Raw genomic sequence first — 16,984 nt, 5'->3', positions numbered from 1 at the left:
TCACAGAAACCCCACACTGCAGATAGAGGCCATTTCGGCCCATCGAGCCTGCACCGACACATATTCCACCCGATCCCGGTAACCCCTACACCAACACATATCCCACCCTATCCCCGTAACCCCACGTATTTAATCCCCCTAACACTAAGGGTCAATTTATCATAGCCAATCAACCTAACCCGCATATCTTTGGACTGTGGGAGGAAACCAGAGCACCCGGAGGAAACCCACGCAAACACGGGGAGAATGTGCAAACTCCACACAGACAGTCGCCTGCGGCCGGATTCGAACCCGGGTCCCTGGCGCTGTGAGGCAACAATGCTAACCACTATGCCACCGTGCTACCCTCCAATCCATGGGTACTGTTCCAGAGTCTTATCGAGTTCTGGAAGATGACCAGCAATGCATCTACTATTTCTAGGGCCACTTCCTTAAGTACCCTAGGATGTAGATTATCAGGCCCTGGGGATTTATCGGCCTTCAATCCCGTCAACTTCCCCAACACCATTTCCCTACAAATACTGATTTCTTTCAGTTCCTCCCTTGCATCAGACCCTATGTTCCCCGACATCTCTGGGAGGTTATTTGTGTCCTCCTTTGTGAAGACAGAACCAAAATGAAGTATTTAATTGGTCTGCCATTTCTTTGTTCCCCATTATAAATTCCCCTGATTCTGACTGTAAGGGACCTACGCTTGAGTTCACCAATCTTTTTCTCTTCACATATCTATAAAAGCTTTTACAGTCAGTTTTTATGTTCCCTGCAAGCTTACTTTCATAATCTATTTTCCCCCTCTTAATTAATCCCTTTGTCCTCCTTTGCTGAATCCTAAACTGCTCCCAATCCTCAGGTTTGCTGCTTTTTTTGGCCAATTTATATGTCCTCTTTGGATCTTATGTTATCCCTAATTTCCCTTGTTAGCCACGGTTGAGTCACCTTTTTTGATTTATTTTTATCCCACCTGGGATAAACAAATTCTGCAGTTCATCCATGCGATCTTGGAATGTTTGCCATTGCCTATCCACCGTCAACCCTTTGAGTGACATTACCCAATCAATCCTACCCAACTCGCGTCTCATACCATCATAGTTCCCTTTATTTAAATTCAGGACCTTAGTCTCTGAGTCAACTACTTCACTCTCTATCTTAATGAAGAATTATTATGGTTGTTTAATTGCTTTGGTTTGTTGGATTCTCAAAATGAATCATGTACAATCTATTGGATTGTGAGCAGCACTTGATCTTTCTCACTGTCACACTTGTATCTGTGCCAAAAGCCTTTGTTTAATTCATTAATCATTTCTAATTGTAATGAATGGTACCGTGGCTGATTATGCGATGGACCTTGGAGCTAAAGAGATCAAATTCAACCTGTAGCTTTGAGGCGTGTTATTTCCAGTGGTGTCAAAACCTTTAGCTTGATTTTAATTTCAGTTTGAATTACAAGGAATAGACCGTATATCACAGAAACCCCACAGTGCAGATAGAGGCCATTTCGGCCCATCGAGCCTGCACCGACACATATCCCACCCGATCCCCGTAACCCCTACACCAACACCAACACATATCCCACCCTATCCCTGTAACCCCACGTATTTAATCCCCCTAACACTAAGGGTCAATTTATCATAGCCAATCAACCTAACCCGCACATCTTTGGACTGTGGGAGGAAACCGGAGCACCCGGAGAAAACCCACGCAAACACTGGGAGAATGTGCAAACTCCACACAGTCACCCGAGGCCGGATTCGAACCCGGGTCTCTGGCGCTGTGAGGCAACAGTGTAAGGATTGTTTCTTGTCTTTCAGTATAGTCCCTTTTATATTTCACATGTTTGATATGGTGTAAGTAAAGCATAAGTGACCATTTACATTTGTTTTTGGACCAGAAAATGTCACTGAATCTGACCACAAATGAGTTTCATCAATGTGGTTCAGATCTCTGAAAATTCATTTTTGACAGTCTTGACTGAAAACAAGCTTTGACCAGTTGAACACTTTGGCATTCACTCCAGTGGGCATTTTACAAAAAAAAAATTGTTTTGAAGCACAGAATTGATACTTGAACATGTCGGGATAATCCTTTTATCTTTCCCATCGCCCCCCCCCCCCCCCCCCCAACCCCCAATAAAGAGACTGAAGTGCTTCTAGTTGTTCAGTCAGTTTATTTTTACTTTGTTTCATACTTTTTTTTACTCATAAGATTTTAGATCCTTCACCCATATACAATCCATGCTATCATTCTTTATAATAGGGGATCAATAGGTGGTAGTGGGGAGTAAATTCACCATGGAATAATCATAAATGGAGCACACTTGATGGGCCAAAGAGGCGTTTCTTACTCCGCTTTATTTTTGATGGATTTTACTGCACGCACTTTATCTTCTGAGGAAAGGTTCTCCAGAGTTTCTCCTTCCCCTCAAAGCCAAGCCCAACTATGCAATACCTGCCAAACTTGTGGTTACAGTTCAGACTAATTCCCAAACACTTCATTCGTGCCCTCCGTAAAAGTCGGCTTCCATGGACGAACCCACATTTCCTATGAACTGCAACTTGACCTTGTGCATGAATAGTGAATGGTTACACCATTGAGAGATGCACTGGAATGGGATCTCTAAATTGACAGAAAAGCACCATGCTGGCAGGCCATATACTGTCGTTCAACTAATTCAAATTCATTCTAGGACACACATTTTTGTAGAAGCAAGAATAAATCTGATTAACGGGTCAAATGCAGCACTCGAAAGATCTGAAGTATCAACAGTTCTTTTAGTAACTTTAGACCGTGCTTCATGATGAGCTTTCCATGAGCAATAATTCTCAGTGGAGTCCCTATTAGCCGTGACGCACACAAAAGTACAGCAAAAAACATGAGACTCCATCCTGTCCCTTTGATGTCTGAGCTTGCACAGTGGAAAGCTGTCCCTACAATTAATCAAACAAATTGCACTTCAAATTAGTTTCTGCAGTGACAGACCAGAGACGACAGGAATTTACAGATGAAAACGATTTTGAATAAACAAGTCTAGCAAAGTGAGATTTGACTTAATTGGACTCTGTGGCAGACAGGTGTACATTTTGCTTTGCCACTGAGCTTTTCAGCAAAGACAAAGAAGCCGTGGTTTCAATGTTAAACACGCCAGTGCCGGCCAAGCTACAAATTAAAAAAAAAAGATAAAATAGAGAATTTAAATGGGAAGCATCCTAGAAACTTTTACTCTTGTTGTAGCTTGCATTATACATTGTTGACTAGTTGCTTTCTTTAGCATGCCATTCCTATGGCTCAAACAGCTCCCTAGACAATACAGGAAACTCTCGATTTACCGGCACCTAAAATAACCGGAAATCTCTGTTAACCGGCAAAATTCAGGAGTAGGTTCAGGTAAGTTTTACTTCATATTACTTGCCTTCCTCAATCTGTTGCTGTGCAATCGGGTGTGGCTGCAACTCTTGCTAAGCTACAGAGGCGCTTGGAACTTGTGGCCATTGTTCTGCACCTGTTGCTAAGCAACAGGGTTTGTTGCTTTATACGGAGCTCTCGGCTCTCTGTATCTTTTACTATAGCTCTTGGTTATCCGGACTTTTTGATCAACCAGCACCACGCCGGTCCCGTCGGTGCCGGATAAAAAAGAGTTTCCTGTAGTAAGTCTTCTTAGGCAGTACTACTAATAAGTGTATGCTAAATCAGTGATTCTCAAACTTTTTCGGTTGAAGGACCCCTTTTCAAATGGATTATTAATCACTGACCCCCCCCCCCCATCTAAATTATAATACTCATAATATTATAATGCTCATAATATGAAAGTGCTGCATTGTAGAAAACAGGTATTTACTTACAGATATCAGTGAGATGGGTGTCAACAACAAAAACAGAAAATGCTGGGAACACTCAGCAGGCCAGGCAGCATCTGTGGAGAGAGAAACAGAGTTAACGTTTCAGGTCTGTGACCCTTCGTCAGAACTGGAAATAGTTAGAGATGTTGCAGATGTAGTGAGATGGGTGTGCCTGCTTCTCACACCAATTCTGGGTACAGGAAACTTTTTTTATCCGGTACCGACGGGACCAGCGTGGTGCCGGTTTATCAAAAAGTCCGGATTACAGAGAGGCATAGTAAAAGGTACGAGAGCTCCGTACACAGCAACAAATCCAGGCTTCCCTGTTGCTTAGCAACAAGTGCAGGAACCCCGGTTACACAGCCACAGATCCAGGAATGGCCACTAATATGAAGTAAAACTTACCTGAATCTACTCCTGAATTTTGCCGGTTAACAGAGATTTCCGGTTATTTAGGTGCTGGTAAATCGAGAGTTTCCTGTACTTCGCAGCAACAGATGGCCACTATTAGCTACATAGTGCTGGACAATTTTTAAAGCCGTCAGCAGGCTGGCCAAGACGAGTGAGGGCACGAGCACCCATGCGCATGCTGGGATGCTGCTGGAAGCATGACTCCCTGCCATATTGTCCCACTGGCATGTTCTGTAACGGCTGCACAGTGGGATTGTACGCGATTGCGTGAACACATTCAGGCACGTGTTTGAAGGGCCCCGCAGACACTCTGATCAAGTGTCAGGAGGATGGCACAAGGTTGCGGTGCCATTTGAGAGTAATCGGCTTGACCAGCAGGGAACATGCGTTGCAAAGTGCGTGAGAGCTATGGGCCACTGTGAAAGGCGGGCCCAGCCATTGAGAATAATTCGCAAGAACTGAATCAGTGTCGGTTTTATAAGGAGGAGCAGGCTTGAAATTACTTCCGGTCACGGACCCCTGGAAAGTCTCTCTGGACCCTCTGGTCCGTAGACCCCGTTTGAGAACCACTGCGCTAGATGAGTTTGGAATAAGATGCTTGAGTTAGAGGCCTGTGGAGCAGCAAAAAAGTGTGATATTGTGAGCATTGCCGAATCCTGACTCACCCCAGAAGGTGAATTGGATATGCAAAGGTATAGGATGTTCTGGAGAGATAAATAAGTGAGGAATAAGAGTAGTTTTTATACATTCAGGAGAATTTGTAAATTAACTTGTAACTGTAACCCTTAATTCCATTCTCCACCAGATCGTCTTTCAGTATTTTTTCAAGGAGTTAACTTGATATGAATTGCTAAATCTGGGAGTTTATTCTATGTAACCATGCTGTTGTTGGAATGGGTAGGAGTGATTACTTCTAATCTTGAGGCTTGTTAATTTTATGCTCATTTTAGTTCTGTGTTCATAGTCTAAATGATATCTACATTAAAGCTGGGATTATATCTCCACAAAATGTTTCTTTAAAAACAAATTCAGTTCTGTGAATCTCTGTTCGTAGCTTAGAGCTGTTACAGAATATTCCCTGCTCTTTCTGAACCCTCTCCAATGCATGTATCACTGTCTTCTGAACTCTTCCCCAACCCATTGCTATTGGAAGATAAGGTACCCAAAACTATAGACGTCGTTGTCTCAATTGTGATTTCGCGATTCCCTTGCATATCATTCGTAAATGATTGAAATGGAATTCTCCTTTATGTCATTGGAGGACCGTGCCCACGTGATCCCCAGGTACGCTTCCGAACCGCCTGTGGGCTACCCTCCACCTCGAGGCCCGAGACTGCAACTTTCCGCAGCCTGGACGCCAGGAGGTACTTTCGTGATTGTTTCGCGGGTCGGAGGTGTCCTCCGGAGATACGCCTCCGACCGCAATTTCTAGCCCAATGTATTGCTTTCAATAAAATATCATGTCGTTCATTATTATTATTTCTCCCACAGGTTTGTGCGTACCATACTACCCTTCTCCCAAGAGTTTCAAAGAGATAAGCAACCAAATGCACAGCCACAGTATTTATATGGAACCAAGGTTAGTACATTCTGCGCCATGTTTTTTGTTTGATTATTAGTAATTGTTTCCATGTTGTAGAGACTAAGTAAAAACATATTTTACCGTTGATTACTTGTTGAAAAAACTTCCTGTCTTTTTCAATCGGCAGAATGCTCATTCTCCATTTATTAGAGAATTCCTTCCATTTTGAGGAAGATCTTAACAAGCCAAAAGTGACCAAGGCCTCCCAGTGAACATTCTCAGTATTTATTAGAGTAGCCTAAATGACATTCTGGAAATTTGTGTTGAATAAAATACATTAAACAATTTTAAAACTCCTGTTAGCAGATCTCTGGCACTGCTCACAGTAAGCCGTGGAATACACGATGCTGTTTTTTTTAAACCCATAGGTTGTATGGTGAAATGTAAAATATGGTGCATCTCCCAATTGTATTGCTCATGAGCAAAAAATATACTCTCTCCATGTACATAGGATTACACCGGATATACGGCACAGAAACAGGCCATTCGGCCCAACCAGTCCATGCCAGTGTTTATGCTCCACTCGAGCCTCCTCCCGTCTTTCCTCATCTAAATCTATCAGCATAACCCTCTATTCCCTTCTCCCTCATATGCTTGTCTAGCCTCCCCTTAAATGCATCTATACCATTGGCTTCAACCATTCCCTGTGGTCGTGAGTTCCACATTCTCGCCACTCTCTGGGTAAAGAAGTTTCTTCTGAATTCCCTATTGGATTTCTTGGCGACTATCTTATATTGGTGGCCTCTAGTTATGCTCTTCTCCACAAGTGGAAACATTCTCTCTCTATCCACTCTATCAAAACCTTTCATAATTTTATAGACCTCTATTGGGTCACCCCTCAGCCTTTTTTCAAGAGAAAATAGACCCAGTCTGTTCATCCTTTCCTGATATGTCTACCCTTGCATTTCTGGTATCATCCTTGTAAATCTTCTCTGCACCCTCTCCAGTGCCTCTATATCTTTTTTACAATATGGCGACCAGAACTGCACGCAGTACTCCAAGTGCGGTCTAACCAAGGTTCGATACAGGTTTAGCATAACTTCCCTACTTTTCAATTCTATCCCTCTAGAAATAAACCCTAGTGCTTGGTTTGTATTTTTAATGGCCTTCCTAACCTGCGTCGCAACTTTGTGATTTGTGCATTTATACTCCGAGATCCCTTTGTTCCTCTACCCCACCTAGACTCGCACCCTCCAAGTGATAAGTGACCTCCCTATTCTTCCTACCAAAATGTAATACCTCACATTTGTCTGTGTTGAACTTCATTTGCCAATTATTTGTCCACTCTGCAAGTTTATTAATGTCCTCCTGTAATTTGTTGCAATCCTCCTCAGTATTGACTCCCCCGCTCTTCCCCCCCCCCCCCCCCCCCCCCAAAAGAAAAATTTGGTATCATCTGCAAATTTAGAAATTGTGTTTTTGATTCCAAAGTCTAAATCGTTAATGTAAATTGTGAACAGCAGTGGTCCCAGCACTGATCCTTGTGGAACACCACTATCCACCTTCTGCCACTGTGAATAGCTACCCTTTCCTCCCATTCTCTGGTTTCTGCCTTGAAGCCAGCTAGCAATCTGGCTACTTGTCCCCTGACTCTGCATTCTCTGACCGTATTCATTAGTCTATTATGAGGTACCTTATCGAAGGCCTTTTGAAAATCCAGATAAATGACATTACTGCATTACCATTGTCTACTCTCTCTGGTACCTCTTCAAAAAATTCAATAAGGTTGGTCAAACAAGATTTTCCTTTTGAAATCCATGCTGACTATTCATTATTATACTTTTTGTTTCTAGATGTTCTTCTATTCTCTCCTTTGTTAGGGATTCCATTATTTTTCCTACCACTGATGTTAAGCTGACTGGTCTATAATTCCCTGGACATGTTCTACCCCTCTTCTTAGATATAGGTATTACGTTAGCTATCCGCCAGTCCTCTGGCACTACACCTTTTTCTAACGAATTATTAAATATGTGTAGTAATGCCTCTGCTATCTCTTCCCTAGATTCTTTTAAAATGCGTGGATGCAATCCATCCGGACCAGTCAGCTTACCATCAGGGGTTTTTATCCTCTGAGTTTGATCAGTTTATTTAATATATATCCTTTTTCAAATTTTAAATGCATTTATCTCATTACTCATCTCAACATCCAATGTCATGACCGCCTGTTCTATCTCCCTGGTAAATACCAAAGTGAAATAATTATTTAATATTTCTGCCATCTCCCTATGGTATACCATCTACCTGTGGTGTTGTCCTGTCCATCCCTTAATGGCCCTATTCCCATCCCAACCTTTTTTTCATTGATGTGCCTGTAAACTATTTTACTATTTTATTTTATATTCTTTGATAATTTAATTTCATAGTTCCTCTTTGCCTTCCTAGTTGTTTTTTTGACTTCTTTCCTAATCCCTTTATATTCTCTCTTATCATGCACTCCTCTGCTGTCTATGTACTTAATGTATGCCCCTTTCCTTACCCTCAATTGTTTCTTTGTCTTTATTTATCCATGGAGTCCCATTACTGTTTAGTTTGTTCTTTCCTATGTAATTGTCTCTACTTGTCTTCCCCTTTCTCATTCTTACTGTCTTACCCTTTGTTTTCCAGTCTTGCATTTTTCTGTGTTGTTTCTCTCTCCCTTGCTGTCATTTATGGACTAGCTTTTCAACCCATTGACTATGAACGATTGGAAATCCAGCCCAATCTCTGACTTTGTTTCTGACTCTTTCTCAGACACTCTCCCTTTCTGTAAGTATCGATCATCTCTGTGCAAGTTTGTTTGTTCTTCTGTCTGCCTCTCGCACAGTTTGTTTTTCTCACTGCATTTTACTCTCCATGTCTTTATCTCCCTTTTATATCTGCGTGTCTGTCTTTCTGCATATTCCATACTCTTTCCTTTTCCTGTCATCTGCTATAAAAACCTGTTTGTCAGACACGGGCTCCAGACCTCTGCAGAAGTGATTGTGCATCTCATTCTGTAGTGGGGGGGGAATGGATTTTGTGTCATCCTGTCACGTTTGTTTGTGGAACCTGGCAGTCTGAATCTGTGTTAGGAGGGAGAAGGTGCTCGAGCTGGGATAGGAAGGCAATAGAGATGCAGCTGTGAGTGTATCTTAATGTGTGTGCCCTGTCTGTTTGTCATGATTAGGCGGAAGCTTATTCTCTGTTAAAGAATAAACTTGCATTTACATAGCATCTTTCATGTCCTCAGGACATCCCAAAGCGCTTCACAGGTAATTAATTACTTTTGAAATGTAGTCATTCTTGTTTTGTAGGCAAATGCAGCAGCCAATTTGCTAAGTCTCAAACCGTAGTGAGCATCAAGACAAGATAATCTGTTTTGATTGAACAACAGAAAATGCTGGAAAAACTCAGCAGGCCAGGCAACACCCGTGGAGAGAGAAACAGAGTCAATGTTTCAGGTCGAAGACCCTTCGTCAGACGAAAGGTCATTGACCTGGAACGTTAACTCTGTTTCTCTCTACACAGATGTTGCCTGGCCTGCTGAGTTTTTCCAGCGTTTTCTGTTATTTTGGATTTCCAGCATCCGCAGTATTTTGCTATCGTATATCTGTTTTGATTGTGTTGGTTGAGAGATAAATAAATAACAGGCAAGTGAGGCCTCAGTATAATGTCTCATTCAAAAGACAGCATCTCTGGCATACAGCACAGTCTCAGTGATGCATTGGTGTCAGCCTAGATTTATGTGCTCAAGTTCTGGATTGGGGCTTGAACCTATGACCTGCTGTCACTGAGCCAGACTGACTCTTGTTTATTATATATTACTGCTACATTTATATATATACACACACACACTCACTCACTCACTCACTCACACTCACTCACTCACGTGTTGGAATTGTATGAGCTATTGCAGTTCAGGAGGGACACAGTTCAGGACCTGAGGCATGTCTGCACTGGGGCCAGGATGAGTACAGAGGCAGAAGTTCGGTTGGGGCTGTGGCTGGAAAGCAACACAGTTGCTGTTGAAATAAAATTGTGAGTTTGTGCATCTTACAAGTTTTCTTCTCGTGACTATTAACTTTAAAAAAAAAAAAAATACTCTGCAAAGAAATTTTTTTAATAGAAGTTATGGTTTCTTTACTACAGCTAGAGGCTCCGTTCCAAACAACAACAGCAACAACTCGCATTTATATATCACCTTTAACGTCGTAAAACATCCCAGGGACCTTCAGTGCAGTTACTACTCTGTCCCAGAAGGCTCTCCTAATTGTCACAGGTTGCAAACGGGTGCAGCTTGCTGCAAGCCCAGGAAACATTGCTAACATGGAGAACCTGGTACAGGAAGCTTTTTTTTTTATCCGGGACCGACGTGGTGCCGGTTCATCAAAAATTCCGGATAACCGAAAGCTATAGTAAAAGATACGGAGAGCTGAGAGCTCCGTATAAAGCAACAAACCCTGTTGCTCAGCAACAGGTTCAGAACAATGGCCACAAGTTCCAAGCGTCTCTGTAGCTTAGCAACAGCTGCAGCCACACCCTTGCACAGCAACAGATCGAGGAAGGCAAGTACAATATGAAGTAAAACTTACCTGAACCTACTCCTGAATTTTGCCGGTTAACCGAGATTTCCGGTTATTTAGGTGCCGGTAAATCGAAAGTTTCCTATAGAACTCAGGCGCCAGGGATGAGGGTAGTCGGGTTGTATGGAGGAAAGTCGTTGCAAGGATTTCGGAGATGAAATGGGTAGGGTTCTGGTTAATTTCAGTGATGGTCAGTGGTTGTAAATCCAATATAGCTGCCAAAAGAAGTTCGAGTAAAACATTTTTGTGTTTGCTCAGTTGCAGGTTTGTGAATGGTAGTTTTGTAAATAAAAACAAATTGAGCAGAGTGTTTGCTCTGCTGATTTGTAACATTTGCCACCCAACTAGTCAATGGATATTTGAGCCAGTCGGCATGCTTAACTCGGGTATTTGAGCCAATTACAATGGCCCAAAATTTGTGATCGGAGACTGTTTATAAAAATAAAAATAAAAAAAATGTACAAATGTGCCTGGTGGCCCAGGAGGCATGGAGACTTGCGATCCTGGGCCTCTCCGGGTACGTGCAGGCAGAGGCCCACGTATCCTAGGGGCGTGTGTGGTTCGCAAGTACCCCTGGGATGACATGGGCCGGCCAAACCAATAAAAGAAGGGAATCCTCATTCATACGTGAGTTCCGTACGTATGGAGCTCCCATAAGTATGAATGGGGATCACTTAAAAAATGCACGAACACGTGAAATAAATAAATAAATAATTTCATATTTAAAATGCCATTTAATTAAATATATTAAACAAAAATTTAATTGTTTGAATTTTTTAAATATGTTTTAATGGGGCTAAAAATAAACTTACCTTATTAGACAGGGTTTTTAATGTATAAATGAGTGATAAAATTTTATTTTTTTATTTTCTAAAACTCTTATGCTGGTAAAAGCAGGCCTTACTCCTGCTTTTACCAGGCGTAAGAATTTCACAGGCATTCACCAGTGATCAGGCCATCTTAGACTGGGTATTATGTAACGAGAAAGGATTAATTAGCAATCTTGTTGTACGAGGCCCCTTGGGTCGGAGCGATCATAATATGATAGAATTCTTCATTAAGATGGAGAATGCAGTTGTTGACTCGGAGACTAGGGTCCTAAATTTAAATAAAGGAAACTATGATGGTCTGAGGCGCGAGTTGGGTAGGATTGATTGGGGAATGCCACTCAAAGGGTTGATGGTGGATAGGCAATGGCAAGCATTCAAAGACCGCATGGATGAACTACAGAATTTATTCATCCCAGTTGACATAAAAATAAAACAAAAAAGGTGACTCAACCGTGGCTAACGAGGGAAATTAGGGATAGCATAAGATCCAAGGAGAGGACATAAAAATTGGCCAGAAAAAGGAGTAAACCTGAGGATTGGGAGCAGTTTAGGATTCAACAAAGGAGGACAAAGGGATTAATTAAGAAGGGGAAAATAGAATGAGAGTAAGCTTGCAGGGAACATAAAAACTGACTGTAAAAGCTTTTATAGATATGTGAAGAGAAAAAGATTGGTGAAGTCAAGCGTAGGTACCTTGCAGTCAGAATCGGGAATTTATAACGGGGAACAAAGAAATGGCGGACCAATTAAATACATATTTTGGTTCTGTCTTCACAAAGGAGGACACAAATAACCTCCCAGAGATGTCGGGGAACATAGGGTCTGATGAAAGGGAGGAACTGAAAGAAATCAGTATTTGTAGGGAAATGGTGTTAAGGAAATTGATGGGATTGAAGGCCGATAAATCCCCAGGGCCTGATAATCTACATCCTAGGGTACTTAAGGAAGTGGCCCTAGAAATAGTAGATGCATTGCTGATCATCTTCCAACATTCGATGTAATCTGGAACAGTACCCATGGATTGGAGGGTAGCTAATGTTGCCCCACTATTCAAAAAAGGTGGTAGAGAGAAAACGGGGAATTACAGACCGATAAGCCTGACATCGGTAGTGGGGAAAATGCTGGAGTTCATTATAAAAGATGTAATAGCAGAGCACTTGGAAAACAGTGACAGGATCGGACAAAGTCAACATGGATTTACAAACGGTAAATCGTGCTTGACTAATCTACTGGAATTTTTTGAGGATGTAACTGGTAAAATAGATAAGGAAGAACCAGTAGATGTGGTGTATTTGGACTTTCAGCAGGCTTTCGATAAGGTCCCGCATAAGAGATTAGCGTGTAAAGTTAAGGCACATGGGATTGGGGGCAAGGTATTGACTTGGATAGAGAACTGGTTGGCAGACAGGAAGCAAAGAGTTGGAATAAACGGCTCTTTTTCCGAGTGGCAGGCAGTGACTAGTGGGGTACCGCAGGGATCGGTCCTTGGACCCCAGCTATTCACAATATATATTAATGATCTAGACAAGGGAACTAGATGTAATATCTCCAAATTTGCAGACGACACAAAGCTGGGTGGGCGTGTGTGCTGCGAGGAGGATGCCGAGAAACTCCCGGATGATTTGGACAGGCTGGGTGATCGGGCAGAAGCATGGCAGATGCAATATAACGTGGATAAATGTGAGGTTATCCACTTTGGTAGCAAAAACAGGAAGGCAGATTATTATCTGAATGGCAGTAGATTGGGATAAGGGAAAGTGCAACGAGACCTGGGTGTCCTTGTGCACCAATCATTGAAGGTAAGCATGCAGGTGCAGCAGGCGGTTGAGAAGGCAAATGGTATGTTGGCCTTCGTAGCGAGAGGGTTTGAGTACAGGAACAAGGATGTCTTGCTGCAGTTGTACAGGGCCTTGGTGAGACCACACCTTGAGTATTGTGTGCAGTTTTGGTCGTCTTATCTGAGGAAGGATGTTCTTGCCATGGAAGGAGTTCAGCGAAGATTCACCAGGCTGATACCTGGGATGGCAGGAATGACGTATGAGGAGAGATTGGGTCGATTGGGCTTGTACTCGCTGGAGTTTAGAAGAATGAGAGGGGATCTCATTGAAACTTATAAAATTTTGACAGGACTGGACAGACTAGATGCAGGAAGGATGTTCCTGATGGTCGGGGAGTCCAGAACCAGGGGTCACAGTCTAAGGATAAGGGGTAGGCCATTTAGGACAGAAATGAGGAATTTCTTCACCCAGAGAGTGGTGAACCTGTGGAATTCTCTACCACAGAAGGCAGTAGAGGCCAATTCATTAAATATATTCAAGAAGGAGTTGGATATATTTCTTAAGGCTAAAGGGATCAAGGGGTATGGGGAAAAAGCAGGGATCGGGTACCGAATTCGGATGATCAGCCATGATTGTATTGAATGGCGGAGCAGGCTCGAGGGGCCGAATGGCCTACTCCTGCTCCTATCTTCTATGTTTCTATGTAGGTGGAAGTTGTGCAAATAGCGCAACTCTCCACCCGCAGAGGCCCTTCTCCCGGGGATGCGGAGGATGTGTCAAGAAGATTCTTGACCGATCACAAGTTCCGGGTTGTATCGCATGCACTTCACATGCCTAAACCCGGAGCTTGCGCGGCCCCTACGGGCGCATATGCACCCGTAGGGGTTGCAAAATACGGCCCAATTTTTTCACCTACAGGTTTGTAATACCTCTAAGGAATGTGACACTATAGATGTGCAGTAGGTACATGACCTTTGACTATATTTATGGTGATACCTTTGGGAAGATATCCTCAGTCTTTCAGGGACCTGTATCCAAGTTCAAATGACAACCATTTTTTAAGTAGTAACTTTTATTTATATAGTTTATTTATTTATATAGTGTCTTTAATGTAATAAAACGTCCCAAGGCGCTTCACTGGAGTGTCATCAAATAAAATTTGAGACCCAGCCACATGAGATATTAGGACAGATGACCAAAAGCTTGGTCAAAAGCTAGGTTTTAAGGAGCGTCTTAAAGGAGGAGAGAGAAGCAGTGAGGTTTAGGGAGGGAATTCCAGAGTTTAGGGCCTATGCAGCTGAAAGCAGGGCCACCAGTGGTGGAGCGATTTAAAATGGATGCGTAAGAGGCCAGAATTGGAGGAGCGCAGAGATCTCCGGGAGTTGTAGGGCTGGAGGAGGTTACAGAGATAGGGAGGGATTTGAAAACAAGGACGAGAATTTTAAAATTCTCAGTTCAATACCGGTTACTTGATCTGTATAATTATACTCTGTGATTAGGTATTGAGCTCATTTAATAGTTCAGTGTTTTGTAGTCTTTTTGCTTCCGTGCCGTGCTTGGTTCTCTGCAGTCTTTTAAGATGAAAGAAGGTAAACCACCTTTTTAAGACGTGTTGAGATGGCATGGATATTGATGTATTCAGCAATCCTTTCTGTGGTGCTCCCACAGGAGCGGAATGGATTTGGACTGAATCTAGTCAGCAGGCTTGAATTGATGTGTGCCTAATGAAACACCTATTGAGCTGTAAATTAGACTGTTGGGAATCGCAGCCATTCTGCTGAAAATCACCAGTTGCTGATGCATTATTTAAAGAAAGGAAAACATGAAAAGTATTGAACAAGGTGTTTCATTACTGTGGTCGATTGAGAATATTTTTTTCAAAATCCCCAAGAATAAAAAGTCACTGCTGCTGGTTGACACAAAGTGAAAGTCATTGTCGGGTTGGCTGTTGCTATTGTTGATTTGTACATGTGGAAAGGCTGCCTCACAGCTTTCTTTCATCTGTTCTTTGCTTCTGGTTAGAGAGAAGTGATTCTGCTGTCATTCAACCACTTTGTGATGTGTTCTTAGCTTATTTTTGTGCACTTACATAACTAGACTTCGAATTCTATGGGGGGGGGGGAAATTTGGTCACGCTCCCTTTGGGGTACTAAATTCGCCAGGGCGCTACTTTTAGCACCCCGAAAACGTTAGCGCCCCTGCGACGTAAATTGAGTGGTAGCGCCCAAAGCAGGAGATGCGGGCGCTATTGGAAGCGCTCTCCCTCCCTCCTGGGGTGCTACCATTCAATATCATGGTGCTACGTGCAACAGCGCCACGCGGTATTACAGGCCTCCTTGAATTAAAGGGGAGGGGCACCGGGACCCTGCTGGACCACCGGGGAGCGGGGTGCCGGGAAAACAGCCTGGCACTCAAGGCGTGCCGGGCTGACCGATCGCGGCTGGCACCCCACATGAAGAAGCGGAAGGGGGCAGGTGCTGGCAGGTGGCCCAAAAAAAAAATTGTCACCTGGCACCTGCCCTTTAATTTGCGCCGGCTCAGCTGCAAAAACGCCCCCCTGACCCTGTCGGACATATCGTCCGGCAGTAGGCTGGGGGCCCGACCGAAGTTTACGGCTGTGGCTCTGCGCATGCTGATGACGTCATTGTTGGAGGTGCAGCGCCACGGGGTGCTACCGGCTACTGCCGCCGCGAACCTCCCACTGAATTTCGCTGGAGGCGTTAGTGGTGTCGCGCCCAGGCGCTTGGGGCTTTGCGCCCTGTTAACGCCATGGGGCGCTAACGGGAGGCGCAAAGCAACCCATTTTTTCCCCCTATATTTTTTATGTCACTGCCACTTTAAAATAACTTCATATATAAGAATATTATTCATACTAGGACCAGGCAATACTTTCCATTCTCCCTAGATATGTTATACAGGTGCTTAGGGGCTATCATAATCAGGATTTATAGTGACTGAACATGCTAAATTCTGTTTTTATTAATGGGATTCAGGATTTTTGCCAGTGTTTTGACATTTAAGTTCCAAATCCATCTGTTTTTCTAAGAAAATGCAGTTGATGGCCTTGGTAATTCTGAATTAAATGTGTAATTCAGATGACAATCTCTACAGCATGTGAAATAAATTCTGATAGTTGGTTTTCTGTTGACCAGTACCGTGGCTATTCCTCGGTCAGCTTGACAGTGACTGAATTCAGAATGTGTATGAAATCATAAGATTGAATCTGCGTTTGGTCACTTTGGCGCAGAATATTGGTGTTGCAAGAGTTATCAATTCATTCACTACATGCGCAGTCTAATTCTTTTAATTTGAAGTCAATTAATTTAAATTTCTCGATCATATGCTTTTTCTTAAAAGGTTGTCAATTGTGGGAGAGAGGAAGTGGGTGATGCACAAGAAGTGGGCGGAAGGTAGAGTTCTCGGCTTTTTGTACAGTTGGAGAGGTTACAGAGATAGGAAGGGGATTTAAACAAAAGTGTGAGAATTTTAAATTTGAGGCGTTGGAAAATCAGGAGTCAATATTGGAGAGAATGCAGGGGTGATGGGCGAGCAGGGCTTCTTGTGATTTAGAACACGAGCAGTCGAGTTTTGGATGAACTGATGTTTATGGAGGGTGGAGAATGGGAGTAGGGCCAGGAGGGCATTGGAATCGTCGAGTCTGGAGGTGACAAAGTAATGGCTGAGGGTTTCAGTGGAGGCGGAGTTGACTGACGTAATAAAACTCACTACGCACTTGGTTTGAGTATAAAGCAAGGCTTTAATCAACTTGTTTCAAAACATGGAGGTCTAGTTGTACTTCACTAGTTCCTGTCTTACAACATGTCCCTGGGCAAGCTGGGCCCACGCCCGAGTATTTATACTCCTTGGACGGCGCCACCAGCTGGCCGTCCAGTGTTATTTCATGAGTCGTTTCTTTATGATGATGAGATTTATAACACTGATGTTATGGAGGTGGAAGTAAGCAGTCTTTGGAATGGTGACGACTTGGGGGTCAGAAGCTCAACTCTGA

General features: G+C 43.1%; 1 protein-coding gene across 3 annotated transcripts in view; it reads left to right on the top strand.

The window, feature by feature from the left end:
• The window catches only part of cyfip1 (cytoplasmic FMR1 interacting protein 1), a 195,323-nt gene that overhangs the window by 118,924 nt on the left and 59,415 nt on the right, over window positions 1-16,984 (top strand). For all 3 annotated transcript variants that reach the window (XM_085999564.1, XM_085999566.1, XM_085999565.1), the window contains exon 24: window positions 5,736-5,823. In XM_085999564.1, the coding sequence (XP_085855690.1) occupies window positions 5,736-5,823 (88 nt within the window). The remainder of the gene's footprint in view (window positions 1-5,735; window positions 5,824-16,984) is intronic.

The sequence above is a fragment of the Somniosus microcephalus genome, chromosome 10 (assembly GCF_052327205.1).
Source record: "Somniosus microcephalus isolate GS21.2 chromosome 10, FLI_Smic_1.0, whole genome shotgun sequence".
NCBI classification, from domain to species: Eukaryota; Metazoa; Chordata; class Chondrichthyes; order Squaliformes; family Somniosidae; genus Somniosus; species Somniosus microcephalus.
This window is presented reverse-complemented; position numbering and strand designations above follow the sequence as displayed.